Raw genomic sequence first — 26,030 nt, forward strand, 5'->3', positions numbered from 1 at the left:
ACTTAACGTTATGTTGTCTATGGGTTGACCATCCCGCATGATGCTAAGGCGGGTGCATCCTAAATCGTTTATGCGCGTGCGGAAGGGAACTAACCTCCCCGCATGGCGGGAACATTGAGAGCTAGTTTGTCTGAAGCTCCAAGAGGGAATTGACTTCAACATGACTGATCACTATGTTGAAATACCAAGACCACCTGGAGAATCTACAAATGAAACTCAATATCCCTAACTGCGAGAAGGTTACGCACCTACCCGCAGCAAAGAAATGTCCTTCACGCAGAAAGCTATGCGCACAAAGTAATGCGCACAAAACTCTTAGTCTATTCTCCAGACATAAGGAGATTACTCCCGCCCAAAAGGAAACAGTAGCGTGTTTGAGATTTTCCACTTTTTACTGTACACTGACAAAAATACCTGAAAAAGCACACTGAAACATGAAAAGTCAACTGTCAGCCACCTTATTCTCACCAACCCCAGACCTGCATGTCCTGTCCAAATCAAATCAAGATCTTTTGTCCACTCCTCCACTTTTAAATAAACAATAAACAATAATAATTTCCATACTTTATCATCATTACACCTAGATATGAAAAGATTACAATCCCCTAAAGCAAGGGATTGTGTTCCCTTGAGTTTGCCTATAAATATGTAACCTAAATTATCACTCAAAACACACTTCAAAGAACTGCAAACTTGCACTAATCATCTCCCGAGCATCCGTTATTTTCGATTCCGTTCCAGTTACTAGGTAAGCCGAGGTTATAAACTTGAGATCTACTTTCCAAACCTTATATTCTCCTATTTCTTGATCTTAATATATATACTTCTTGTTATTTAATCGTATTCTAGACCTTCGATTCCGAGGCCAACACCAAGAAAACCCGAATCTCGATTAATCCCTTAACAAGAACCACAGGTGAGTCTCACAGCCCCTATTTTCACTGTTTTCATTATTTTTAAACTGTTTTCGGGGCGAGGGACACGTACTTAAATAATGTTTTATCATGGTATACTTACAAGCTATGCAAGCGATTATGTGTTTAAGTTATGTTTCATGATGAGCAATGCAAACGGTTATCTAAGGTTTTCGATGTATGTGCGCTAGAACTCGAGTAAGTGATCACTTTACCATTGGAACTCTAAGGGTAGGGACTGCTGGTTTGATCCACCCACTCGTAGGGGTCGCACCTCTTTGCATGGACGAGTGCCTAGTATGGTCATGGGGCAGTACTATGGGTTTGAGCCCGCTCGTAGGGGTCGCACCTCTTTGCATGGACGAGCGCCTTGTTTTCCGGCACAACGTCCGCGCGTAACCCGCGGGACGGAATTATTGATTAGCTCGTAGTGGCAGCGCCACTTTGCATGGACGAGCACATTTTCCTGAAACGTTCGCGCGTAACCCGCGGGACGGTATTACTTTAGCTCGTAGTGGCAGCGCCACTTTGCATAGACGAGCACAGTTCCCAGAAATGTTCGCGCGTAACCCGCGGAACGATTTTATCAGAATATGTTGATAGAACTATGTTTTACCAAGCATGTGTTTTAATGATGCTATCAGAATTATGTTTCAGAATGATTTGTATCAAGATTTGGATGCAACACGATTTATCAAGTTACTAAAACTTGTGAACTCACTCAGTTTATACTGATTCAAATGTTTTTACGTGTCTTTCAGGAGATAACTAGGTAGCGCATGGAGTCACACTTAGAGCACCTCACGCTGAACATCTAAAACTAGCTTTTTGGAAGATTTTAGTTCTATCCCTTCGATGCGCGTGGTTGTTCCCGCCGCGCATGGGGATATGGCGTGGAAATCTTCAACAGTTTTTATACTTGGATGTTTTTATGTAATTTTTAATCAATGTAATGTATTTGTATTAAACTTTTCATGCGCAATGAAAATCTTTGAATGTTTGCAATGGCCCGTGCTTAATTATCAATCCCCACTCGTGCGCGCCCGGCTGTTTCCGCCGCTCAGGGCCGGGTGTGACAGATTGGTATCAGAGCACTGGTTATAGCGAACTAGGAAAAGAAGTTTTAACCTAGACTATAACCGTTGGGGAATCGCATGAAATATTTTTCAAAGAAAATATTTTCAAAAGAAACTATACACACACTTAGGAACACGGGTCACACAGTGTCTAGTAAATAATGATAACATTATGTGCTCAGAGTACATGCGCTAAGTCTGATATTTTCACTCTTTTAAAGCGAGAATGCCTCCAACTAAAGCCAAAGGAATTACCATGACACCCGAGGAACTCGCGGAAATAATCGCGCAAGCAATCGCAACACATGAGGCCAGCAAGGCCGAATCAAGTCAGGGTCGTCAGAATGAGACCCCAGAACCCGAATCAGGAGCCTTGGACAAAGGATGCTCCTATAAGACATTCATGGCCTGTAAGCCTTGGCCATTCAAGGGAACCAAAGGGGCCATTGGGCTCTACAACTGGATTGACAAGATGGAGACAGTTCTCTCCATTAGCGGATGTAGTGAGAACCAGAAGGTCCTTTACGCGACCTGCATGTTCCAAGAGGCAGCTTCGTCTTGGTGGAAGCTTCAAACGAAAACATTGGGGCGAGAAGTTGCTCTCCACAAGACCTGGGAGGAACTGAAGGAGATGATGATGAGAAAGTTCTGCGCTCGCGCAGAAATCCAGAGTCTACAACAGGAATTCTGGAACCACACCATGGTAGGAACGGATATCGACGCCTACAACAACCGGTTCAACGAACTTTGCCAGTTGGTGCCAGACATGGCAAACACGGAGGAAAAGAAGATCGAGAGGTATATTTTTGGGTTACCTCCTGTTGTTAGGGTTCCGCTCAACGCCGCAGCACCTCCAACCTTTGATGAGGCGGTAGCGCGGGCCATCACCCTTACAAGGGATACGGTCCGTGCGGGTATGTTGACTACGCGCGGAATCGAGCAGCGAACCTCTGATCCCAAGAGGAAATGGAACTCTCACCACCGAGGGTCCGACTCCAAGCAGCCACCGTTCAAGAAGCAGGAAAGCGCAAGGGTTTACGCGATTCAGGCCGCGGAGCCACCACGAAAAGGATACAGCGGGCCTCGCCCATGGTGCAGCAAATGCAAGTATCACCACGAGGGTGAATGCGCAAGAATCGAATGTGCCAAATGTGGCAGACCAGGGCACAAGACGATGAATTGCCGTGTCAGAGAAGCTGGAGCAAGCGACAACTGCTACGCATGCGGGAAGCCAGGGCATTTTAGTCGGGATTGCCCGCAAAAGGGGAACCAAGCTCGCGGGAGAGCTTTTGTGATCGGCGCAGGCGAAGCTAAAGAAGAGCCGAATGTGGTAACCGGTACGTTTTTGCTTAACGGACATTTTGCATCTGTCTTATTTGATACTGGCGCTGACCTAAGTTTTATATCCGCTGAGTTTAAAGACTCCCTAGGCCTAGCAACCAGTAGGCTAGACACGCCTTATACTATAGAACTAGCCAATGGTAGGCAGTTATGCGCGAACGAAAGAACTGAACAATGTGTTATAGTCATGGGAGGTCACGGGTTCAATATTAACTTGTTGCCAATAGACTTGGGAAGTTTTGACATTGTGGTAGGTATGGATTGGTTAGTCGAGAACCGCGCGGAAGTTATTTGCCATGAGAAGCAGGTTCGGATCCCACTGTTGAACGAAGAAACCTTGGTAATTCAAGGGGAAAGAAGGGGAGTTGCGACGAAACTGATTTCGTGCCTAAAGGCGCGAAAGTGCCTAAGGAAAGGGTGCTACGCCTTCCTGGCGCATGTCGTAGAGAAGAAAGGAGATGAGCGAAGAATTGAAGACTTACCAGTAGTGCGCGAATTTCCAGAAGTTTTTCCTGAAGATTTGCCCGGATTACCGCCGCCGCGACAAGTCGAGTTTCGTATTGATTTAGTCCCAGGAGCTGCGCCAGTAGCTCGAGCGCCTTATCGATTAGCTCCATCTGAGATGCAAGAGCTATCCAATCAGTTACAGGAACTATTGGATAAGGGTTTCATACGCCCAAGCTTTTCACCTTGGGGAGCTCCAGTACTGTTTGTTAAGAAGAAGGATGGTTCGTTCAGAATTTGTATTGACTACAGGGAGCTGAACAAGCTGACAGTCAAGAATCGGTACCCCTTACCGAGGATTGACGACTTATTTGACCAGTTGCAGGGATCCAGTTATTATTCGAAGATAGATCTACGGTCAGGATACCACCAACTTAGGGTCCATGAGGAAGATGTGCCGAAAACAGCCTTCCGAACTAGATACGGCCATTATGAGTTCTTAGTGATGCCCTTCGGGCTAACTAATGCGCCGGCTGTGTTCATGGATCTGATGAACCGCGTGTGCAAACCATACTTGGACAAGTTTGTGATTGTGTTTATAGATGATATTCTGATTTACTCACGGACCAAGGCCGAGCATGAGCAACACCTGAGATTGATTTTGGAATTGTTGAGGAAAGAAAAGTTGTATGCGAAGTTTTCCAAGTGCGAGTTTTGGCTTAGAGAAGTTCACTTTCTCGGTCACGTTGTAAACAAGAAAGGAATACACGTTGATCCTTCCAAAGTCAAGGCCATCGAAAACTGGGAAGCGCCAAAAACCCCTACTGAGGTGAGGCAATTCCTAGGACTAGCTGGCTACTATCGACGCTTCATTGAGAACTTCTCCAAAATAGCTCTACCTCTGACCGCGCTAACTCAGAAAGACAAGAAGTTTGTTTGGGGCGAAAATCAGGAAACAGCATTTCAAATGTTGAAACAGAAGTTATGTAGTGCGCCAATTTTGTCTTTGCCCGAGGGGATGGATGACATTGTTGTTTACTGCGACGCTTCACATCAGGGACTTGGATGTGTCCTTATGCAGCGAGACAAAGTCATAGCGTATGCCTCACGCCAACTCAAGACCAATGAAAAGAACTACACAACGCATGATTTAGAACTTGGAGCGGTTGTCTTCGCGCTAAAGATTTGGCGCCATTACCTCTATGGTACAAAGTGTATAATCTTTACGGATCACAAGAGCCTTCAACATATATTTGATCAAAAGGATTTAAACATGAGGCAACGAAGATGGGTGGAGTTGTTGAATGATTATGATTGTGAAATTAAGTACCACCCTGGAAAAGCGAATGTGGTAGCAGACGCGCTAAGTAGGAAGGAGCGAATAAAAACGCTACGAGTCAAGGCTCTAAGGTTGACCATTCACGCAGATCTCTCTACCCGCATCCGAGACGCTCAGCAAGAAGCCTTGAAACCAGAGTTTGTTAAAAACGAATGCCTTGGGGGTATGGTTAAGAGTTTGGAACTTAAAGAGAACGGCAATCTATATTTCGCTAACCGCATATGGGTCCCTCTCAAGGGAGGATTGCGCGATCAAGTATTAAACGAAGCTCACAAGACGCGGTATTCCGTACATCCTGGCGCAGACAAGATGTACCAAGATGTTAAAACGCTGTATTGGTGGCCCAATCTTAAAGGCGCCATCGCGACGTATGTCAGTAAGTGCCTGACGTGTTCGAAGGTGAAGGCTGAATACCAGAAACCATCAGGGTTGCTTCAGCAGCCAGAAATTCCCATGTGGAAGTGGGAACAAATCTCTATGGACTTCATCACCAAACTGCCAAGGACACCTGGGGGTTATGACACAATATGGGTTATTGTGGATCGGCTAACTAAGTCAGCGCACTTCCTGCCGATCAAGGAAACCGATAAGATGGAAAAGTTAGCCCGACTGTATATTCGAGAAGTAGTTTCAAAACATGGAGTCCCAGTGTCCATCATTTCTGATAGAGATAGTCGGTTCACATCAAGGTTTTGGAGATCGTTACAAGGGGCTTTAGGTACTCGTCTTGACATGAGTACGGCATATCATCCTCAAACGGATGGGCAAAGCGAGCGAACAATCCAGACATTGGAAGATATGCTACGCGCGTGCGCAATCGATTTCGAAGGTAGCTGGGATACTCATCTCCCATTGGTTGAATTTTCTTACAACAACAGCTATCACACAAGCATTAAGGCTGCGCCGTTCGAAGCTTTGTATGGGCGCAAGTGTAGATCCCCACTGTGCTGGGCTGAAGTAGGTGACAAGCAAATGACTGGTCCAGAATTGATCCAAGAAACAACAGACAAGATTTTTCAGATAAGGGATCGCCTTAAGACAGCGCGCGACAGACAGAAGAGCTACGCAGATGTGCGAAGGAAACCATTGGAATTTCAAGTAGGGGATAAAGTACTTTTGAAAGTCTCTCCATGGAAAGGAGTCCCCCGTTTCGGCAAGCGAGGAAAGTTGAATCCGCGCTTCATTGGACCATTTGAGATCCTGGAAAGGATCGGTCCGGTTGCTTATAAACTCCGTTTACCCGCTGAACTCAGTGGAGTTCATGATACGTTTCATGTGTCCAACCTCAAAAAGTGCTTATCTGACGAAACGTTGATTTTGCCGTTGGAAGAGATTCACATCGACAAACAGCTGCACTTCGTAGAAGAACCTATAGCAGTAACCGATTGGAAAGAACAAAAGTTACGCAGGAGCAAAATCAAGTTAGTAAAGGTTCAATGGAACTCGAGGCGTGGGCCTGAATTCACTTGGGAAAGAGAAGACCAAATACGCAAGAAATACCCACACCTCTTTCAGAGCATGGCTTCTGCCAGCAACGTCTCCTAAATTTCGGGACGAAATTCGTTTAACGAGGGGAGAATGTGACACCCGGTAAATTCCCAATCCCTTAAACTAAGTAATCAACCTAATAATTAGGTGATTGTAAATATTATGCGCGCCATATAGAATCAGCGCGGGCATTTGTTATGTTCGCCCTGCGCGAGCGCGCTATGTTAGAATCAGCGCGGGCATTTGTTATGTTTGCCCTGCGCGAGCGCGCCATGTTAGTCAGCGCGTGCATTTGTTATGTGCGCCCTGCGCGAGCGCACCATGTTAAGAACCAGCGTGAGCATATGTTAGATGCGCCATGCGCGAATGTTTTGGCTTTATGTTTTCATGTAACTTAACGTTATGTTGTCTATGGGTTGACCATCCCGCATGATGCTAAGGCGGGTGCATCCTAAATCGTTTATGCGCGTGCGGAAGGGAACTAACCTCCCCGCATGGCGGGAACATTGAGAGCTAGTTTGTCTGAAGCTCCAAGAGGGAATTGACTTCAACATGACTGATCACTATGTTGAAATACCAAGACCACCTGGAGAATCTACAAATGAAACTCAATATCCCTAACTGCGAGAAGGTTACGCACCTACCCGCAGCAAAGAAATGTCCTTCACGCAGAAAGCTATGCGCACAAAGTAATGCGCACAAAACTCTTAGTCTATTCTCCAGACATAAGGAGATTACTCCCGCCCAAAAGGAAACAGTAGCGTGTTTGAGATTTTCCACTTTTTACTGTACACTGACAAAAATACCTGAAAAAGCACACTGAAACATGAAAAGTCAACTGTCAGCCACCTTATTCTCACCAACCCCAGACCTGCATGTCCTGTCCAAATCAAATCAAGATCTTTTGTCCACTCCTCCACTTTTAAATAAACAATAAACAATAATAATTTCCATACTTTATCATCATTACACCTAGATATGAAAAGATTACAATCCCCTAAAGCAAGGGATTGTGTTCCCTTGAGTTTGCCTATAAATATGTAACCTAAATTATCACTCAAAACACACTTCAAAGAACTGCAAACTTGCACTAATCATCTCCCGAGCATCCGTTATTTTCGATTCCGTTCCAGTTACTAGGTAAGCCGAGGTTATAAACTTGAGATCTACTTTCCAAACCTTATATTCTCCTATTTCTTGATCTTAATATATATACTTCTTGTTATTTAATCGTATTCTAGACCTTCGATTCCGAGGCCAACACCAAGAAAACCCGAATCTCGATTAATCCCTTAACAAGAACCACAGGTGAGTCTCACAGCCCCTATTTTCACTGTTTTCACTATTTTTAAACTGTTTTCGGGGCGAGGGACACGTACTTAAATAATGTTTTATCATGGTATACTTACAAGCTATGCAAGCGATTATGTGTTTAAGTTATGTTTCATGATGAGCAATGCAAACGGTTATCTAAGGTTTTCGATGTATGTGCGCTAGAACTCGAGTAAGTGATCACTTTACCATTGGAACTCTAAGGGTAGGGACTGCTGGTTTGATCCACCCACTCGTAGGGGTCGCACCTCTTTGCATGGACGAGTGCCTAGTATGGTCATGGGGCAGTACTATGGGTTTGAGCCCGCTCGTAGGGGTCGCACCTCTTTGCATGGACGAGCGCCTTGTTTTCCGGCACAACGTCCGCGCGTAACCCGCGGGACGGAATTATTGATTAGCTCGTAGTGGCAGCGCCACTTTGCATGGACGAGCACATTTTCCTGAAACGTTCGCGCGTAACCCGCGGGACGGTATTACTTTAGCTCGTAGTGGCAGCGCCACTTTGCATAGACGAGCACAGTTCCCAGAAATGTTCGCGCGTAACCCGCGGAACGATTTTATCAGAATATGTTGATAGAACTATGTTTTACCAAGCATGTGTTTTAATGATGCTATCAGAATTATGTTTCAGAATGATTTGTATCAAGATTTGGATGCAACACGATTTATCAAGTTACTAAAACTTGTGAACTCACTCAGTTTATACTGATTCAAATGTTTTTACGTGTCTTTCAGGAGATAACTAGGTAGCGCATGGAGTCACACTTAGAGCACCTCACGCTGAACATCTAAAACTAGCTTTTTGGAAGATTTTAGTTCTATCCCTTCGATGCGCGTGGTTGTTCCCGCCGCGCATGGGGATATGGCGTGGAAATCTTCAACGGTTTTTATACTTGGATGTTTTTATGTAATTTTTAATCAATGTAATGTATTTGTATTAAACTTTTCATGCGCAATGAAAATCTTTGAATGTTTGCAATGGCCCGTGCTTAATTATCAATCCCCACTCGTGCGCGCCCGGCTGTTTCCGCCGCTCAGGGCCGGGTGTGACATATATAATCGCTCATTTATTAATCACGGGAAAAGTTACGTACAAATGAAAATAACATGTTAACTGTGAGAGTCAGTATAGTAATTATAATTATGTAATTACATCATAAAGTAATTACATATTACTCTATGATGTAATCACATGTATATATAATTATCTTACTTGGTTATTATACTTAACACATTAATTTTATTTGTATTTGATCTAAACCCTATTAATCACACTCATTTTTAAATAAATATAATTCTAAATGTTTCATTTTCATTTGGGTTTTTAGTGCTCCTAAATACACATACATTAAGTATACACTAGAGAAAAATATCAATTACACATTTTTAGTGAATTTACTTTGTTTTGTTCCATACACAAAATAGATGTTGATCAATGAGAAATGTTTCATTTTTACATATAATCAATATGTTTTAACGTATTGACTAAAAATAAGATAAGCATTTCACGAATAAGCGTTTTAGAATAGGAGATATGTGAGCGGTCGACATGTAAAAACAAAAACTGTAAGCTAGCAAAATAAATATTATTAGTTGGTTCGTGGACATGTTGCAATTAATTTAATTGGTCCGATAAGGTATAATATAATTAAATAAAAAGGGAAAAGTAAAATATATTTAGTTTGAACAAGTATAGTAACAATACTTACTAATATTAAAATATAAATCAGCACGTTGTTCCTAGTCAAGTCCTGTTTGGATACCAGGAATCTTGCGCCAACATCCGGTACATTTCTCAAAAGTCATCTACCCACATAATTAATAAATATATTAAACCTTCAGATCATTCTTGTTACTTAAACCATACTCAAACTAACACAAGGTGTGTTTCTTCAACAATCAGATTAACAAATGAGTTCAGATCATGAACCACTTCTTCAACAAGAAGAGACACATTCTTTGCTGAAACTGACCAGATGGTTTTTAAAATTCGCAATGTTATTTGTTCTCATTGTTTGGATTAGCTTTTTGTTCTTGCTTCCATCAGAATCTGTGTCTCAGTTATCTGAGAATTATGTTGATGCTACATCTGAGTCAGTATTCTGGGTTACAGGTTTGTTTCTAATGTTTTTTTTTTTATTTAGTTTTATGTTTTGTTTGATTAATAGTTATTAACCTTGGAGGGAGCTGTTTATGATGCACAGGAAATATGTTTCTTTATGGTGGACCAATATTCATCATTGCATTTCTTGGTATACTTTATTTAAGAATTTCTGGAGACCAAGAATTTCAAGAGTAAGTTTTTTCTTCTTCATTGTGTAATTTCATCATTAGATTTGGAAATGGGAAACTAATTAATCATAAATGTTTGAGATTATTATTTTTTTAAATGTTTATCTATACTATGTTATAAATGTGCATGAAACCGAAAAAAAATAAAAATCCGGAAAAACCAAACCGAATTGGAAACAAACTGTTTCGATTTTGTTTTTTAGTAAAAACCGAAATATCGGTTATGGTTTTGTGTTTTATGTAAAACCGAAGAAACCGACCGAACCGATAAACTGATTTGTTGAATTACTTTTTCTTTGAATCGTTTATGTTTTATAAACTTGGATATTTGTTTTATTTTTAGCGTTATGTCTTGTCAATTGGATGAGATTAAATCATTTTAAATGCAAGTTTCTCAAAATAGTTTTTATTTTATATGATTTCATATTTACTTTATTTTTATAAGCTTTTATCACCTTCAAATCTATAAGATACTTCATCAGCTTATGTGTTAGTGTATTGTGTTCCCGCCACGTTGATTAGGCATCCTTTAGTATACATAAATAGATCATGTTTTGGGATTTAATATTTATATATTCTGAATATAAATATACTTTTGTGTAGAAAGAAGAAACCGAAGAATGCGAGTTTTCGGCTTTGGACATTCCCGGTTATCGTAGACGGGCCATTTGGAGTTGTTACAGCTGCAGAGTTAGTTGTTATTCTGATTGTTGTTGTGTATCTCATTTGGGCTGTGTCAGTTTATGCTGTTCAGAACTACAACCTGATTCCATACTATGAGAGCCAAGGAAAAAGGTAACATAAATAATTATTATTGTATAAATGGTTATTTCTGCTTTCTTAAATGATTGGTTTTTATCAATGGGTCAGTCATATTGGATAACAGGTTGTGTTGGATTGAATTGACACACCACTTGTTATTTTACAATTTAAGTAACATGTAAATGAACTTTTGAATAAAATGATTTAGAAGGTTTTACGCAATAATAGCAAATTTTACATCTGGTCCTTTTGGACCCGTTTGAGATACGGCTCATATCACTCCTATTTGATCCGTTTGACCCGTTTGTGATACGGCCCATTTGACTCCTTTCTGACCCATTTGAGATATGGCCCTTTTGACACGTTTAAGATACGTCCCCATTTAATTCGTTTTTGACCTGTTTGTGATACGGCCCATTTAATTCCTTTTCGGCCCGTTTGAGTTACGGCCTATTTGACTTCTTTTTGGCCTACTTAAGATATGGCCTATTTGACTTCTTTTCGACCCGTTTGAGATACGGCCTGTTTAATTCCTTTATAAGCGTTTGAGATGCGGCCCATTTAATTACTTTTTGACCCGTTTGAGGTACGACCCATTTGACCAGTTTGAGAGTAATAGACATCACAAAATACATAAATCATAAGTAAATGGATGGTAATTTTTTTTAGCTTCTGTTAGTGTCAGTCAGTATTGATTTTCTTATCTAATAATCAGTTACATACTATGATCACTATCTGATGTATTCTGACATTAAAACACATGCAGGAATGTAATGCTAAAGCATACAGGACTGCGGTTCGGGTCTATCGGGCTGATCTGCCTAGTGTTTTTGTTTCTGCCTGTTGCACGGGGCTCTATTCTTCTACGCCTTACAAATATCCCGTTTGAACACGCAATTCGATATCATGTTTGGTTGGGACATCTTACAATGACACTCTTCACTCTCCATGGTCTTTGTTATTTCTACTCATGGATATTGGAAGACCGCGTTATACACCAAGTAAGTTTCTTATAAACATCTTTAGTGTAACCGCGGTTATATATAGGAGTGTAAACAACCTCGAGTTTGACTGGTGAGTGATTTTAGAAACTCGAGATCGGTTTGGGCTATGCTTCTTTATTAATTTTGAATTAATATATACAATTTTAATTCTTTTTATGTATGTTTTAATTGTAATTTGTATACATAACATAGTATATATTATGTAATAATTTTTATCATAAATTTATATATTATAATAACTATTATTATATTTGTATAAATATATTAGATAAAAGTTATATAATTAACATGCTTGTTTAGGCTGGCGAGCCAACTCTAGCTTGATAAATTTTCACTCAGGCACAGCTCGTTTTTTGAACAAGCTTCTTTTTAATCTTGAGCTCGGGCTCAAGCTTGTCATAGCTTGGCTCGATTCGAGATTTAAGAAAGCTGGTCTCAGGTAGCTCACGAGCGACTTGGCTAGCTTACACTCCTATTTATATAATTGCATAAACATTTATATGTGTGTGTGCAGGTACTTGATTGGAAAAATTACAAAATTGCCAATCTTCCGGGTGTCATAAGCCTATCAGCAGGATTGCTAATGTGGGTGACATCACTTCCTCCAGTGAGGAGGATTAACTTTGAACTATTCTTCTACACTCATCAACTGTATATTGTGTTTGTTGTGTTCTTCGCAATGCACGTTGGTGACGTGTTGTTTAGCACGATAGCTGCTGGTTTGTTTCTGTATATGCTTGATCGGTTTCTTCAATTCGTTCAATCACGAAAGACTGTGGATGTATTGTCAGCCAAATGCCTTCCTTCTGGGACACTGGAACTTGTAATTTCAAAGCCTCAAGGTATTTCTAGTTTTAGATAGAGGGGGGTTTGCATGGTCAAACTGGCCCGGACCGTTTCAGTTGGGACTAAAAATGACATGTTTTAAATCGTTTTTGTTGACAATGCGCATGTGCTTAACTGTGCGTGGAAGCGAAATAACTGAACCCAATAAAAATCCAACAGTTTGGTTTTACGTTTTTCTAAAAAAAGATTTGTCAGTTCGGTTTGGGACTTTGGGTTTTGCAAAAACCATATGCCAAAAATTCCAAATCGAACTGACTGAGAACAAACCAAAAAAACCGGTTTTAAATTATTTACAAGTTGAAAATGGTGTAACCCAATAATTTTATGTCCAAATGTGTAATAATCAATTAATCCATCTTACCAGCTCTATATGTATTGACATGCACTTCTGTTTGAATGTAGATTTACAATACAATGCCCTGAGTTGGGTTTTCCTGCAAGTTAGAGATATATCTCGGTTGCAATGGCACCCATTCAGTGTGTCATCATGCCCATTAAGTGGTGATCATCATGTTTCTATTCTCATTAAAGTCCTCGGAAACTGGACAAACAAACTTAAAGGGCATGTCTTGTCTGCCAACAAGGAGGACCGGACCGAAGTAGACGCGCTCATTCGACCAAACTTAAAGCTCCAGGCATCTGTTGAGGGACCTTATGGGCATGAGTCACCATACCACTTGATGTAAGTGCTTTCTTGAATATTGGCGTTATTTCAGTTCGATTACGTCGGTTATTTCGTAGGTTTTTTGGGGTCATTATTAAGTGGATTTCTTGTGTCTTTTAGGTATGAAAATCTTGTGTTGGTAGCTGGTGGCATTGGGATTTCACCATTTGTGGCTATTTTGAGTGATATTTTGCACCGTGTTAAAGACTCAAAACCTTGCATGCCAAGAAATGTAACAATAATATGGGCTGTGAAAACTTCAGAAGAACTTCCACTTCTACACTTACTTGACTTGAACTCAATGTGTCCAAACTTCTACAAAAGACTGAATCTTGAGATTCAAACATATGTTACTCAAGAATCGGAACCACCACTGGTATGTCTACATGAACATTTTCACTTACGAATGGGTCGATTTTGTATCGGGTTATGTTTAATCTCTAACGGGTAGGATATTCAAAATGGATAGAACATGTAAAACAATAAAAGAGAAATGTGTCAAAAATATGGAAAAATAAATTAATACAAGGGAATGGGTCAAATGAATAGAACATCTAAAAATAGTGAATGCTTAAAAGGAAACAAGTCAAATGGGTATAATCATGTATAAAAAGTTGGGAAAATCTTCTGTAATCATATTTGGCACACTAAGCATATGTAAAAAGTTGAAACAAACTTGTACAAAAATGTTTCGGGTCCAGAACCAACCATACTGAAAATAAACATTACCCGTTTTTGACACTTGTACCCCTCATATTGTAAGAAAATTTCCATAAAAATAACCAAGCTTCTATGTTATAAATTCTTGGATACAGGAGGAGGGTGATTTACAAAAATATATTAGCCCTTGTGACTTCTCGTCTCCCAGCCGATCGAGCATGTCAAGATTGGTCGGAACAGGAAACATCATGTGGGCCGGAGCCTATGTGGTGGTTCCTGCAATCGGTTTGTTCGTTTCTTTGACGCCGTTAAATGTCTTATACATTATTCCTTACAATGTATCATACCGATGGTACAAAGGGCTTCTACTCCTCATATGCATGGTTACAAGTGTCATCATATTTGGAGGTCTTGTGATTGGTCTATGGAGCCGAAAAACAACATCGAATGAAAACTCTCAAGATGAAAAGAAAAGAAATGGCATACAACATACTGAGTCCACATCACAGAAAACTTCATCGGATGAAAGTTGTATAAAGACCATAAAATATGGTCAAAGACCAGACATGAAAGGTATATATGCATACAAGTCGAATCACTCCATTTTGATTTTACTATTGTTATAATCTAGTTTCTTGTAGGGCCTGTAAACGAACTGAACTGTTCGGAAGGAAGTTTGTTTATGTTTCGTTTGTTTATTAAACAAACAAACATGAACATTATTTTTCATGTAACTAAACGAACGAACATGAACACTTGTTCTGTTCTTTTACTTATACCCATTGCTTTACAGTTATTAAATATTGATTCATATTTATTTATTACTAATATTAAATTTAAATCAAAGTGATTTTCTATTTTAAAACCCTAAAGGCCAATTTAAAATCAGTTTGGTATGCTTCTTTAGTTTTAAAAAGTTGAACCTAATTGTAAAGATGACGGTATTTTAGACTTTGATTTGGATATTCACCTTAAGTTGGGTTTGGTTACGTTCGTTCGTTTATGTTCATTTTTGAGTCATTTGTGTTCGTGAGTTTAGAATATTAACCAACACAAAAGAACATGAGGGGCATGTTCATTTTCTTAACGAACGAACCTGAACAAGAAAATCCTTCCATTTTAGTGTTCGGTTAAAGTTGAATGAACGAACACAAACAAGCCTATTTTGACCTGTAATACTCATTTTGCTATCTTCCATTAGTTAATTTATATTCTGTTCATTATTACAGAAGTATTTGGAAACATAGCTTCGCGTTGGGGAAATGTGGATATTGGTGTGATTGTTTGTGGCCCGTCGACTCTTCGGACAAGCGTCGCTGAAGAATGCAGGTCTAAGAATTTTGGGAGAAAGTGTAACAGTCCGATCTTCCACTTCAACAGCCACAGTTTTGACCTGTAGGTATTATTTGGTAGTACAAGTAGTCTAAGCATAGCTTGTATCAGTGGTACATAGATAAGTGTTATTTATATCTTTATATATATTTATGGATGATTTAATAATGAACTAATTGTATGTGATGAAAATATGTTTGTAAAGGCATCTTGTAATGTGAAAATATGTATTCTAGTTTCTATGTGATGAAAATATGTTTGAAAGAAATGTTAAGCTGATAATTAACTTTTAACTCTTCAGCCGAACACGTTGTCTGGATTCTAATTCCAACGGATTCTGCAAACCAAAACAGAATTTAGATTCCAGTTCTTGAATTGTCACACACGCCTAATTGTTTTTCTAGCTAAATAATAAATATAGATTGAATTGGATGAGTGTTTGGGAGTGTTTTGCTGACTTTCAAGTTACAAATAACTTGCAGGAGTTTACCAACAAAACAAGGAAAAGAACCTGTGCTCCTGTCACACCCGGCCCTGAACGGCGGAAACAGCCGGGCGCGCGCGAGTGGGGATTGATACTTAAGCACGGGCCATTGCAAACATTCAAGATAAGATTTTCATTGCGCATGAAATGTTTAATACAAATACATTACATTGTTTAAAAATTACATAAAATCATCCAAGTATAAAAACTGTTGAAGATTTCCACGCCATATCCCCTTGCGCGGCGAGAACAACCACGCGCATCGAAGGGATAGAACTAAAATCTTCCTCCTGAAAGACACGTAAAAACATTTGAATCAGTATAAACTGAGTGAGTTCACAAGTTTTAGTAACTTGATAAATCGTATTGCATCATAATCTTGATAAAAATCATTCTGAAACATAATTCTGATAGCATCATTAAAACACATGCTTGGTAAAACATAGTTCTATCAACACATTCTGATAAAATCGTTCCGCGAGTTACGCGCGAACATTTCTGGGAACTGTGCTCGTCTGTGTAAGTGGCGCTGCCACTACGAGCGAAACAAGTAATACCGTCCCGCGGGTTACGCGCGGACACATCTGAAAAACCGTGCTCGTCTGTGTAAGTGGCGCTGCCACTACGAGCGAATAATACCGTCCCGCGGGTTACGCGCAGACGTTGTGCCGGAAAACAAGGCGCTCGTCTGCGTAAGAGGAGCGACCTCTACGAGCGGGCTCAAACCCATAGTACTGCCCCATGACCATACTAGGCACTCGTCTGTGTAAGAGGTGCGACCCCTACGAGTGGGCGGATCAAACCAGCAGTCCCTACCCTTAGAGTTCCAATGGTAAAGTGATCACTTACTCGAATCTGGTGCACTAACATCGAAAAACCATAGATAACCGTTCGCATTGCTCATCATGAAACATAACTTAAACACATAATCGCTTGCATAGCTTGTAAGTATACCATGATAAAACATTATTTAAGTACGTGTCCCTCGCCCCGAAAACAGTTTAAAAATAGTGAAAACAGTGAAAATAGGGGCTGTGAGACTCACCTGTGGTTCTTGTTAAGGGATTAATCGAGATTCGGGTTTTCTTGGTGTTGGCCTCGGAATCGAAGGTCTAGAATACGATTAAATAACAAGTATATATATTAAGATCAAGAAATAGGAGAATATAAGGGTCGGAAAGTGGATCTCAATGTTATATTCTCGGCTTACCTGGTAACGGGATCGGAAATGAAAACAACGGATGCTTGGGAGAGGATTAGTGCAAGTTTGCAGTTCTTTGAGGTGTGTTTTGGGTGATAATTTAGGTTACATATTTATAGGCAAACTCAAGGGAACACAATCCCTTGCTTTAGGGGATTGTAATCTTTTCATATCTAGGGGTAATGATGATAAAGTATGGAAATTATTATTATTTATTTAAAAGGTGGAGGAGTGGATAAAAGATCTTGATTTGATTTGGACAGGACATGCAGGTCTGGGGTTGGTGAGAATAGGGTGGCTGACAGTTGACTTTTCATGTTACAGTGTGCTTTTTCAGGTACTTTTGTCAGTGTACAGTAAAAAGTGGAAAATCTCTGAAACACGCTACTGTTTCCTTTTGGGCGGGAGTAATCTCCTTACGTCTGGAGAATAGACTAAGTGTTCTGTGCGCATCACTTTGTGCGCATAGCTTTCTGCGTGAAGGACATTTCTTTGCTGCGGGTAGGCACGTAACCTTCTCGCAGTTAGGGACATTGAGTTTCATTTGTAGATTCTCCAGGTGGTCTTGGTATTTCAACATAGTGATCAGTTATGTTGAAGTCAATTCCATCTTGGAGCTTCAGACAAACTAACTCTCAATGTTCCCGCCATGCGGGGAGGTTAGTTCCCTTCCGCACACGCATAAACGATTTAGGATGCACCCGCCTTAGCATCATGCGGGATGGTCAACCCATTAGACAACATAACGTTAAGGTACATGAAAACATAAAGCCAAAACATTCGCGCATGGCGCATATAACATATGTCCACGCTGGTTCTTAACATGGTGCGCTCGCGCAGGTTGCACATAACAAATGCTCGCGCTGACTAACATGGCGCGCTCGCGCAGGGCGCACATAACAAATGCACGCGCTGACTAACATGGCGCGCTCGCGCAAGGCGCATATAACAAAATTACCTAATATTTAGGTTGATTACTTGGTTTAAGGGATTGGGAATTTACCGGGTGTCACATTCTCCCCCTGTTAAGCGAATTTCGTCCCGAAATTTAGGAGACGTTGCTGGCAGAAGCCATGTTCTGAAAGAGGTGTGGGTATTTCATACGCATCTGGTCTTCTCTTTCCCAAGTGAATTCAGGCCCACGCCTCGAGTTCCATTGAACCTTTACTAACTTGATTCTGCTTCTGCGTAACTTTTGTTCTTTCCAATCGGTTACTGCTATAGGTTCTTCTACGAAGTGCAGTTGTTTGTCGATGTGAACCTCTTCCAACGGTAAAATCAACGTTTCATCAGATAAACACTTTTTGAGGTTGGACACATGAAACGTATCATGGACTCCACTGAGTTCGGCGGGTAAACGGAGTTTATAAGCAACCGGACCGATCCTTCCCAGGATCTCAAATGGTCCAATGTAGCGCGGATTCAACTTTCCTCGCTTGCCGAAACGGGGGACTCCTTTCCATGGAGAGACTTTCAAAAGTACTCTATCCCCTACTTGAAACTCCAACGGTTTCCTTCGCACATCTGCGTAGCTCTTCTGTCTGTCGCGCGCTGTCTTAAGGCGATCCCTTATCTGAAAAATCTTGTCTGTTGTTTCTTGGATCAATTCTGGACCAGTCATTTGCTTGTCACCCACTTCAGCCCAGCACAGTGGGGATCTACACTTGCGCCCATACAAAGCTTCAAACGGCGCAGCCTTGATGCTTGTGTGATAACTGTTGTTGTAAGAAAATTCAACCAATGGGAGATGAGTATCCCAGCTTCCTCCGAAATCGATCGCGCACGCGCGTAGCATATCTTCCAATGTCTGGATTGTTCGCTCGCTTTGCCCATCCGTTTGAGGATGATAAGCTGTACTCATATCAAGGCGAGTACCTAGAGCTCCTTGTAACGATCTCCAAAACCTTGATGTGAACCGACTATCTCTATCAGAAATGATGGACACTGGGACTCCATGTTTTGAAACTACTTCTCGAATATACAATCGGGCTAACTTTTCCATCTTATCGGTTTCCTTGATTGGCAGGAAGTGCGCTGACTTAGTTAGCCGATCCACAATAACCCAGATCGTGTCGTAACCCCCAGGTGTCCTTGGCAGTTTGGTGATGAAGTCCATAGAGATTTGTTCCCACTTCCACATGGGAATTTCTGGCTGTTGAAGCAACCCTGATGGTTTCTGGTATTCAGTCTTCACCTTCGAACACGTCAGGCATTTACTGACATACGTCGCGATGGCGCCTTTAAGATTGGGCCACCAATACAGCGTTTTAACATCTTGGTACATCTTGTCTGCGCCAGGATGTACGGAATACCGCGTCTTGTGAGCTTCGTTTAATACTTGCTCGCGCAATCCTCCCTTGATAGGGACCCATATGCGGTTAGCAAAATACCGAGTGTCGTTCTCTTTGAGCTCCAAATCCTTAATCATACCCCCAAGGGATTCGTTTTTAACAAACTCCGGTTTCAAGGCTTCTTGCTGAGCGTCTCGGATGCGGGTAGAGAGATCTGTGTGAATGGTCAACCTTAGAGCCTTGACTCGTAGCGTTTTTATTCGCTCCTTCCTACTTAGCGCGTCTGCTACCACATTCGCCTTTCCAGGGTGGTACTTAATTTCACAATCATAATCATTCAACAACTCCACCCATCTTCGTTGCCTCATGTTTAAATCCTTTTGATCAAATATATGTTGAAGGCTCTTGTGATCCGTAAAGATTATACACTTTGTACCATAGAGGTAATGGCGCCAAATCTTTAGCGCGAAGACAACCGCTCCAAGTTCCAGATCATGCGTTGTGTAGTTCTTTTCATTGGTCTTGAGTTGGCGCGAGGCATACGCTATGACTTTGTCTCGCTGCATAAGGACACATCCGAGTCCCTGATGTGAAGCGTCGCAGTAAACGACGATGTCATCCGTCCCCTCGGGCAGAGACAGAATTGGCGCACTACATAACTTCTGTTTCAATATTTGAAACGCTGCTTCCTGACTTTCGCCCCAAACAAACTTCTTGTCTTTCTGAGTTAGCGCGGTCAGAGGTAGAGCTATCTTGGAGAAGTTCTCAATGAAGCGTCGATAGTAGCCAGCTAGTCCTAGGAATTGCCTCACCTCAGTTGGGGTTTTTGGCGCTTCCCAGTTTTCGATGGCCTTGACTTTGGAATGATCAACGTGTATTCCTTTCTCGTTTACAACGTGACCGAGAAAGTGAACTTCTCTAAGCCAAAACTCGCACTTGGAAAACTTCGCATACAACTTTTCTTTCCTCAACAATTCCAAAATCAATCTCAGGTGTTGCTCATGCTCGGCCTTGGTCCGAGAGTAAATCAAAATATCATCTATAAACACAATCACAAACTTGTCCAAGTATGGTTTGCACACGCGGTTCATCAGATCCATGAACACAGCCGGCGCATTAGTTAGCCCGAAAGGCATCACTAAGAACTCATAATGGCCGTATCTAGTTCGGAAGGCTGTTTTCGGCACATCTTCCTCATGGACCCTAAGTTGGTGGTATCCTGACCGTAGATCTATCTTCGAATAATAACTGGATCCCTGCAACTGGTCAAATAAGTCATCAATCCTCGGTAAGGGGTACCGATTCTTGACTGTCAGCTTGTTCAGCTCCCTATAGTCAATACACATTCTGAACGAACCATCCTTCTTCTTAACAAACAGTACTGGAGCTCCCCAAGGTGAAAAGCTTGGGCGTATGAAGCCCTTATCCAATAGTTCCTGTAACTGATTGGATAGCTCTTGCATCTCAGATGGAGCTAATCGATAAGGCGCTCGAGCTACTGGCGCAGCTCCTGGGACTAAATCAATACGAAACTCTACTTGTCGCGGCGGCGGTAATCCGGGCAAATCTTCAGGAAAAACTTCTGGAAATTCGCGCACTACCGGTGTAACGATTCCGGCAAATCCAGGTATACCCTAGCAGGAATATACTATTTACGTGTCATTTAAATATTGATTATATGAGTTATAGTACATATATACGAGTATATATGATTCATAGTACGAATCATACTCGATTATATAGCGAATCGTATTGGAATTACAATTAACCAATGAACGATTATTGAAAACCCGAATGAATCGGGAATTACATTATAGACGAAGTATATAATGTTTAGTGGTATTTACGAGGTATTAATGCTTCGGGATAAGTAAATTATAGCACAGAAAAAGGATTTCGATTTAATGGTACGTCGGTACGCTAAACGAAACCTTTATCACCAAACCAAGCAAGAGACGATCAATCAAGCCGAAAAAGATGCGTAATTATTAATAATATGATGTCTTAATGTCATGGGTTAAGTTTTTAAAGTTTTTAAATCAGTTTTATATAAATTTTATTTTAACCCGAAAAACGACCATTTTATGCTCGTTTTAAGCCGAATTACGAGTATTAAACGAGAAACGAACTGAACCAGATTATCCACAACGTTATCCGGATTACACAATCCAATTTTGTGGCTATTATTGAAGATGTGGGACCCACCCCCACACCACAAAGGGGCCGGCCACCCCTCCTTTGATATTATCTTTCATTTTCTTTTTTTTTTCTTCATACAAACACACACAAACTCTCTCAAAACTCTCTCCATCTCTCAAGCTTTTCATCACCCATCACAAACCCTTGATCCTCCATCCATTTCCATCATTTCTAATCAAGAACAAAGGTATAAACATGTTATAATACATGATCTTTGGTGTTAATTACTTAGTTTGAGTTGTTTTTGCAAGAACAAAAAGGTTCCAAATGAAATATGGGTGAAAACCCGAGATGGAACCGGTTCTTGTGTGATCAAAGGATGTATACAAGTTATACAAAGGATCTTGATCCAAGTAATTAGTTAAAAGTGTTTAGAACGAATTTTTACGGTTGAAATCGTTGTTTTGATGTTTTAACCGACTCTAGGAAAGAAATGGCTTGATTGTTGGTATAGTTTGCTTGGTGTGGTGTTGTTGTGCTTGAAAGTGTTGTATCTAGCGGCTAGCAAAGGCTAGAAACCGAGATCCTTGCGATCTAAAGCTAGAAAACACAAGATAGTTCGGTTTTCGGGTGTTTATGAAAAATGGACAGATTTCCGTGTGCTTAGAGTTGGGTCACGAAATTTCACAGAGATGATCTACACATGAAAATATGAGATCTGTGAATTTTTGGTAATTTTTGGATAAAAGATGAATATTTGGTGAATTTAATGCTCGGTTTTGGCCAAAAATAGTGAAAAATAGCAAAACATGATGAAAAATTCCGGAAAATTTAAGATAAGCTTTTTATAACATATAAAAGTCACCCACAAAATTTGAGCTCAGTTGGAAAAGTCTAAGTAGGCTTTTCGGTGATACGAGTTCTAGGGCTTTCTAGCTCGGTTTTGGGTGAAAATGGCTTGAAAAATAAGTTTTAAATTCTGGAAAAATTCCAGAAAGTTATGAGGATGATAAAGATCATCCCAGAAAAATTTGGGATTTTTCTAAAGTGTTTTGGTATTTTTGATATATTTAGTGTTTTAACAAGATTTAAAAATAGATAAATAAATGTAAATGTAGGAAAATAAATCTGGGAAAATTCCAGAAAGTTATGAGGATGATAAAGATCATCCCAGAAAAATTTGGGATTTTTCTAAAGTGTTTTGGTATTTTTGATATATTTAGTGTTTTAACAAGATTTAAAAATAGATAAATAAATGTAAATGTAGGAAAATAAATCTGGGAAAATTCCAGAAAGTTATGAGGATGATAAAGATCATCCCAGAAAAATTTGGGATTTTTCTAAAGTGTTTTGGTATTTTTGATATATTTAGTGTTTTAACAAGATTTAAAAATAGATAAATAAATGTAAATGTAGGAAAATAAATCTGGGAAAATTCCAGAAAGTTATGAGGATGATAAAGATCATCCCAGAAAAACTTGGGATTTTTCTAAAGTGTTTTGGTATTTTTGATATATTTAGTATTTTAATAAGATTTGAAAATAGATAAATATATGTAAATTTACGAAAATAAATCTGGAAAAATTCCAGAGAGTTATGAGAATGACAAGGAACATCCCAGAAAAATTTGGTATTTTTCTAAAGTGTTTTGGTATTTTTGATATATTTAGTATTTTAATAAGATTTGAAAATAGATAAATATATGTAAATTTACGAAAATAAATCTGGAAAAATTCCAGAGAGTTATGAGAATGACAAGGATCATTCCAGAAAAACTTGGGATTTTCCTAAAGTATTTTGGTATTTTTTATATTTTTAGTGTTTTAATGATATTTAAAAATAGGTAAATAAATGCAAATATAGGAAAATAAATCTGGAAAATTTTATAAAATGTTCTTACTGTCAAATTGAGTTTTGTGCAAAATTTCAAGACCCGAGACTAAACGGGTAATTATTTGTGCTAAAATGAACATAAAAACAAGTTTTTTAAAGCTTAAAACGTGTAAACCGGCAAAACTCGCATAAGCGAGCTGACTGGTACACGAAAACTTTAAAAATAGACTATTTTCATAAACCTAAGTAAATTAAGTAAAAATAAATCATCCGAAAATAATTCGGATGATTTGGGTAATTTTACCCGATTTTTACCGTTTCCGGCACCGAAATACCGGAAACGGGCCCCGCGGCCAAACGGGGTGTCAAACCGAGCTATAATTTCATCACCTTAACTAGGTTATCAGTGTTCCCCGATGTACAGTTTACATAGATTTAATTTGTGGGAATTATATAGTAACGACTTAGATATCCTATTACAGATCCCAGCACGTAGCTGTTCCTCATATTACCCCGACTCCCAAAAAGGTGAGTTTTCACGAGCCCCTTTTAATGAATTGTTTTAATTATATTTTCCCGGGGCGGAAAACATGTCTTATTTAAAGTATTTAAGTACATACCGATCGTATGGAAATACTTGTACATTTATATATATATGGGCTGATGCATAGAATATATAAAATGTTTATAATGTGTTATTGTTCTGGGGTAACATAGTTCCCAGGGGTTATATTGTTCTGGGGTAACATAGTTCCCAGGGGTTATTATTGTTCTGGGGTAACATAGTTCCCAGGGGTTGTTATTGTTCTGGGGTAACATAGTTCCCAGGGGTTGTTATTATTCTGGGGTAACATAGTTCCCAGGGGTTATTATTATTGTTCTGGGGTAACATAGTTCCCAGGGGTTATTATTGTTCTGGGGTAACATAGTTCCCAGGGGTTGTTATTATTCTGGGGTAACATAGTTCCCAGGGGTTATTATTATTCTGGGGTAACATAGTTCCCAGGGGTTGTTATTGTTCTGGGGTACCATAGTTCCCAGAAAGTTATTGGAAATGTTCTGGGGTAACATAGTTCCCAGCATGATTATATTGTTAATAAATGATTATTAAAATGATTTGTCAGTGTTTATTCAAATTAGTGAAACTCACCAACTATTCGTAGTTGACCCGTTTTCTTTACATGTTTTCTAGGTATGCCCAAGTTGGATTGATTGATGTTTGCTTAACTATCTGTGCTACCTGTTGGAAGCTTGCTGCTCTTTGTTTTGTAATGAATTTATTAATGTCTTATCGGTAAAATATGTGTGTAACACCTAGACAGTAATGAAACTCGCAACAATGTAATATATTATAAATTAATGTAGTGGTATTTTCTTTATAAGCAATGCTGTTGATATCAGATGTGTCTGTTGCATCCCGTGTACGTTTCCGCTGCGGTTACGGGGTGTTACAGAACTTGGTATCAGAGCCATTGGTTATAAAGAATTAGGATGTCTGAAAAAGATACCTAAAATATAACCAGTAGCTCAAGTATTATAGGATCTGAATATCAACTAATAATATATTGTGACGAGATCGGGATGAACTTGGATGGACAAGTGGGTTATTATGGTCCGGAACATAATAACAGACTTGTCTGCACGAGGAAATTCAGGGGAAGTCACGGGGGACTTAAATAGGTAAAATTGGCAACATATGTGTAAATATATGATAATATTATTATGTGGTAAAGTTGTATAAATAAGTATGTGTTAATTTAATTATGAATTACACTACGAAAAGGACTATATGTTTGTTAACTTGTGTGCAGGTATAATGGCAAGAACACCTAGTGTGTCGACGGAAGAGGACCCGGAAGAGGCTAGTTCCGGGGCCTCTGGAAGCCCAAGTGTAGCACCCAGCTCCGAGCCTTCGGAGGCTAGTCATAGTACTTCTAGACAGACCACCCCAGCTAGGAGTGCTAGTGTACCCTCCCCTGCTAGGGTTACCAGGTCTCCTACCCCGCCCGCACCACAGACTGCCCCGATTCCCCTCAGGCGCGGTCCTCGCCTCACGGCGCGGATCAGTGCCCCGTATGTTCCGCCCACTGCTACCCCACCCAGATCCACATACCACCAGGGCGAGTCTTCCCGCCCCCAACCCGAGCCTGCAACCCTACCTGTGTGGGGTCTGCCAAGGCAGGAGCGGGACTTGGCGGCGTGGCTACGTGTTCTCACCGAGCAGGTGAACGAGCACTCTGCCGCCCTGGTCGTGGGGGTACAGAGGCGGGCGTACCTCGGGGACAGCATACTGGACCACCAGTATGCTATCAACCAGTTAAAAAGGGAGTGCTCATACTCCCACTGGTTGATCGACCAGATGGAAACCCGATTGCGGGTTATGATGGCGGTGCTGGTGGTGCTGGTGGCGGTGATGGTGGGGTTGGTTTACCACCATGTGTAGACGTGTTGGATGGTAGAATTTTGAACCGCTTTTTGATACTCCGTGTAAGTAGTAAGTGGTGATACTAACACGGAGTGAATCTTGTTTAGTTATAGTACAACCACTGGCCCATGGGGGGTCTCTTGTAGGGCATATCATTATCGAT

At 40.4% G+C, this 26,030-nt stretch overlaps 1 protein-coding gene across 1 annotated transcript; it reads left to right on the plus strand.

The window, feature by feature from the left end:
• The first annotated feature begins 9,742 nt into the window (after window positions 1-9,742).
• Window positions 9,743-15,732, plus strand: LOC143631934 (ferric reduction oxidase 7, chloroplastic-like). Its single transcript, XM_077100549.1, has 9 exons — window positions 9,743-10,047; window positions 10,139-10,229; window positions 10,830-11,021; window positions 11,755-11,989; window positions 12,507-12,834; window positions 13,241-13,520; window positions 13,623-13,878; window positions 14,318-14,735; window positions 15,392-15,732. The coding sequence occupies exons 1-9, from the start codon at window positions 9,846-9,848 to the stop codon at window positions 15,559-15,561; spliced, it is 2,172 nt and encodes a 723-aa protein (XP_076956664.1). The 5' UTR covers window positions 9,743-9,845; the 3' UTR covers window positions 15,562-15,732.
• Window positions 15,733-26,030: the final 10,298 nt, after the last annotated feature.

Source organism: Bidens hawaiensis, unplaced genomic scaffold (assembly GCF_021521415.1).
Source record: "Bidens hawaiensis isolate Kalapana, Puna unplaced genomic scaffold, B.hawaiensis_p1.1 tig00006270_1, whole genome shotgun sequence".
Lineage (NCBI taxonomy): Eukaryota > Viridiplantae > Streptophyta > Magnoliopsida > Asterales > Asteraceae > Bidens > Bidens hawaiensis.

Excerpts from the sequence above, each read along its gene's own strand:
- LOC143631934 (XM_077100549.1), top strand. The coding sequence starts at position 9,846 with ATGAGTTCAGATCATGAACCACTTCTTCAACAAGAAGAGACACATTCT. Across the intron at positions 10,230-10,829 it reads GGAGACCAAGAATTTCAAGA|AAAGAAGAAACCGAAGAATG; the intron begins GTAAGTTTTTTC and ends ACTTTTGTGTAG. Across the intron at positions 12,835-13,240 it reads TGTAATTTCAAAGCCTCAAG|ATTTACAATACAATGCCCTG; the intron begins GTATTTCTAGTT and ends GTTTGAATGTAG.